The sequence below is a fragment of the Anopheles aquasalis genome, chromosome 2 (genome assembly GCF_943734665.1).
Source record: "Anopheles aquasalis chromosome 2, idAnoAquaMG_Q_19, whole genome shotgun sequence".
NCBI lineage: Eukaryota > Metazoa > Arthropoda > Insecta > Diptera > Culicidae > Anopheles > Anopheles aquasalis.
The window spans coordinates 80448147-80450646 of NC_064877.1; the positions used below are offsets into that span (position 1 = coordinate 80448147).

The following is a 2500-nucleotide window of genomic DNA, read 5'->3' on the forward strand; positions in this document are numbered from 1 at the left end:
GCGTGAAACCGGTAACGCTGCGTCGCTCCTCCCTCCCCCCTTCCCCTGGGAAGTGCATGTAAACAACTAATTTTCCACGACGGTTTTTGCTTTTCCAGCTCTTCCGATAGTAGCTCATCGCGTAGCTCGTCGGGATCGCGTTCCAGCTCGAGCAGCAGCAGCAGCTCGTCATCCAGTTCATCGTCGTCGTCCAGCAGCGAGGCGGAGCGGTCGCGTACCAAGCGCAAGACCAACACGAAGTCGCGATCCCGCAGCAAGAGCCCGGCACCGGCCCAGTGGAACAAGGAATCGTCGGTTAACAAGGATGCGGGCGCGAAAGCGGTCCGTGCTAAATCGAAGGAGAAGGATCGCCGGAGCTCGGAACCACGGGACAATGATAAGGAGAACAGTAGCCGCCCACCGGCCCGCGCTGGTTCGGTAGAAAAATCGAACAAAGATTCACGCAGCCGCCGCTCCCGGTCGGATTCGTCGAAGCGTAAACGTAAGGAGCGCTCTGTTACGCCCCGTCCGGTTCGGATTCACATTGGGCGGCTTACGCGCAACGTTACGCGTGACCATGTGATGGAAATATTCAGCACTTACGGCGAGGTACGTAACGTGGAGTTTCCGATGGATCGTTTTCAGCCGTTTGGGCGCGGGTTTTGCTATGTCGAGTACGCGGATGCGGATGGGGCTGAGAATGCGATGAAGCACATGGACGGTGGTCAGGTCGATGGGCAGGAGATAACGGCTTCACCGGTGCTGTTGCCGAAAGCACGGCCACCACCCCGCCGGCCTTCACCGATCATGCGTAACAACCGCCCAATGCAGCAGCGCTGGCGTTCGCCGATGCGCTACCGTCGTCGTCCCTCGATCAGGCGTAGCCCGCGTCGCAGGCGTTCACGCAGTCCCATCCGACGACGCCGCCAGAGCAACAGCTCCGATAGTTCACGCTAGAGAGAGAGAGAGAGAGAGAGAGAGTATCCCCCGTCGGATGATGGACCTTTTTTCTTTTTACATTTTTCTCAACGCGAGCTGCATCGTAGAGGGGTAGAGAGTAGGCAGATACCTTCACATTATAAGCTAATCGTAATTGCCCATCGAACACTGATGCAGGCATTTTAGGACAGACCAATTGAACTTTTCCTTTGGGACATATGCAGTCAGAGAGATAGATGAGTGGAAAAGAGTGGAACCTTTGTCAACGGTGTCCAACAACAAAGATAAACACAATCGGATAAATAAAATCAATTTCTCGTACTTTATTCACAAGCTAGAGAGAAGATCGGGCGATTGGTGGTTTGGAAGAGATGAGATGGATCCACCTGAAGCAACCAGAGCTCATCTGCAATCTTCTGCTTACAAAAGCCGCGTCGAAAGTTGGAGCAGACAGACCACCACGTACGCACAATTAAGTAACCACATCTCGAGTTACCCGATTACGGGTTCGTTTACGGCTTCTACGGTGTATCGTAATGCTAGAGAATCACAATGTGTTGTGTTGGATCGAATCTCATCGAATATTGTGCGCGATTCTTCAGAGAAAGGAGGCGATTCATTCGTTCGTCCTTCGTCCTGGTGGTCCATTCCATTTGCGCTATTACTTTCCCTCGTACTCGACAATGTTGCGACAAACGGCGGCAAACTTTCGCACATGTTCCTGTACCAACCTTTTGTTGACACGTTCCCTGGAAATGCAACTCGAGCGGTTAAACCAAATGGAGTAGAAAAACTGGATGCTGTAACTCACTTGATAACCTTTCGCATAAACTGTTCCTTCTCACCGGCGCTCACGAAAGCCGTGGGAAAGTTGGGTATTTCTAGCAGCTTCATCCACTGCACGAACTCCGTCGGATAGCGGGTGTTGAGGGCGAGGAAAATTTCGGCAAACACCTCCACCTGTGAGCGTAGGGCCGTTCCACCTGGCATGACAGAAAAATATGAGATCAGCTGCCGAGCGATCGGAACAATAAGCAACCGGTACTTACCGATACAGAGGAACGTTGAGCGGAGTATGTTTTCACCCTGTGCCAGCACTACATTTCCCATGATCGGGTGTTTGGGAGACTCCTTGATGAAGGTGGTAAGGAACGCGACACTTTTCTTCATCGGTGGCATCTCTGGTAACATCATACATTTGGTGGCTAATGGATGTTAGAGAGAAAACGGAAAAACAAACAATTTAATATCGGTGATGATAAGATAATCCCCTGCTCGCAAGCAAACCCTTACCATAGTCCACCAGCTGCATGCAATCGATCTGCACTTCGCTGTAGCAGATTGGTATCTTTTTCGAAATTCTCGTATTAAACGCGTAGAACGTTTCAATCAGGTCAGCTATCCGTGACAGTTTGTCCAAATTAGCCTGTGAACGACAATTAGATTAGATAGCTAGCCACAACACCGAGTGCCGCCGTCTCAAGCTGTTAACTCACCTGCATCTGACTAAAGTTGTAGTCCATAATGGCGGTAAACAGTTGCACGATCAGCGGCCGACACTCTTGATCGTTGTAAAACATCA

At 51.1% G+C, this 2500-nt stretch overlaps 2 protein-coding genes across 3 annotated transcripts in view; one reads left to right on the top strand and one right to left on the bottom strand.

The window, feature by feature from the left end:
* The window catches only part of LOC126569112 (RNA-binding protein with serine-rich domain 1-A), a 1648-nt gene extending 471 nt beyond the window's left edge, over window positions 1–1177 (top strand). The window contains exon 3 of the mRNA XM_050225993.1: window positions 99–1177. Within this exon, the coding sequence (XP_050081950.1) occupies window positions 99–936 (838 nt within the window). The 3' untranslated portion in view covers window positions 937–1177. The remainder of the gene's footprint in view (window positions 1–98) is intronic.
* A 40-nt stretch (window positions 1178–1217) lies between these two features.
* The window catches only part of LOC126569105 (importin-13), a 4083-nt gene continuing 2800 nt past the window's right edge, over window positions 1218–2500 (bottom strand). For both annotated transcript variants that reach the window (XM_050225981.1, XM_050225980.1), the window contains 5 exons: window positions 2415–2500; window positions 2212–2344; window positions 1968–2123; window positions 1730–1901; window positions 1218–1667 (listed from right to left, as the gene is read on the bottom strand). The exon at window positions 2415–2500 is cut by the window's right edge and continues 7 nt beyond it. In XM_050225981.1, coding sequence (XP_050081938.1) covers window positions 1580–1667; window positions 1730–1901; window positions 1968–2123; window positions 2212–2344; window positions 2415–2500 — 635 coding nt within the window. In that variant the 3' untranslated portion in view covers window positions 1218–1579. The remainder of the gene's footprint in view (window positions 1668–1729; window positions 1902–1967; window positions 2124–2211; window positions 2345–2414) is intronic.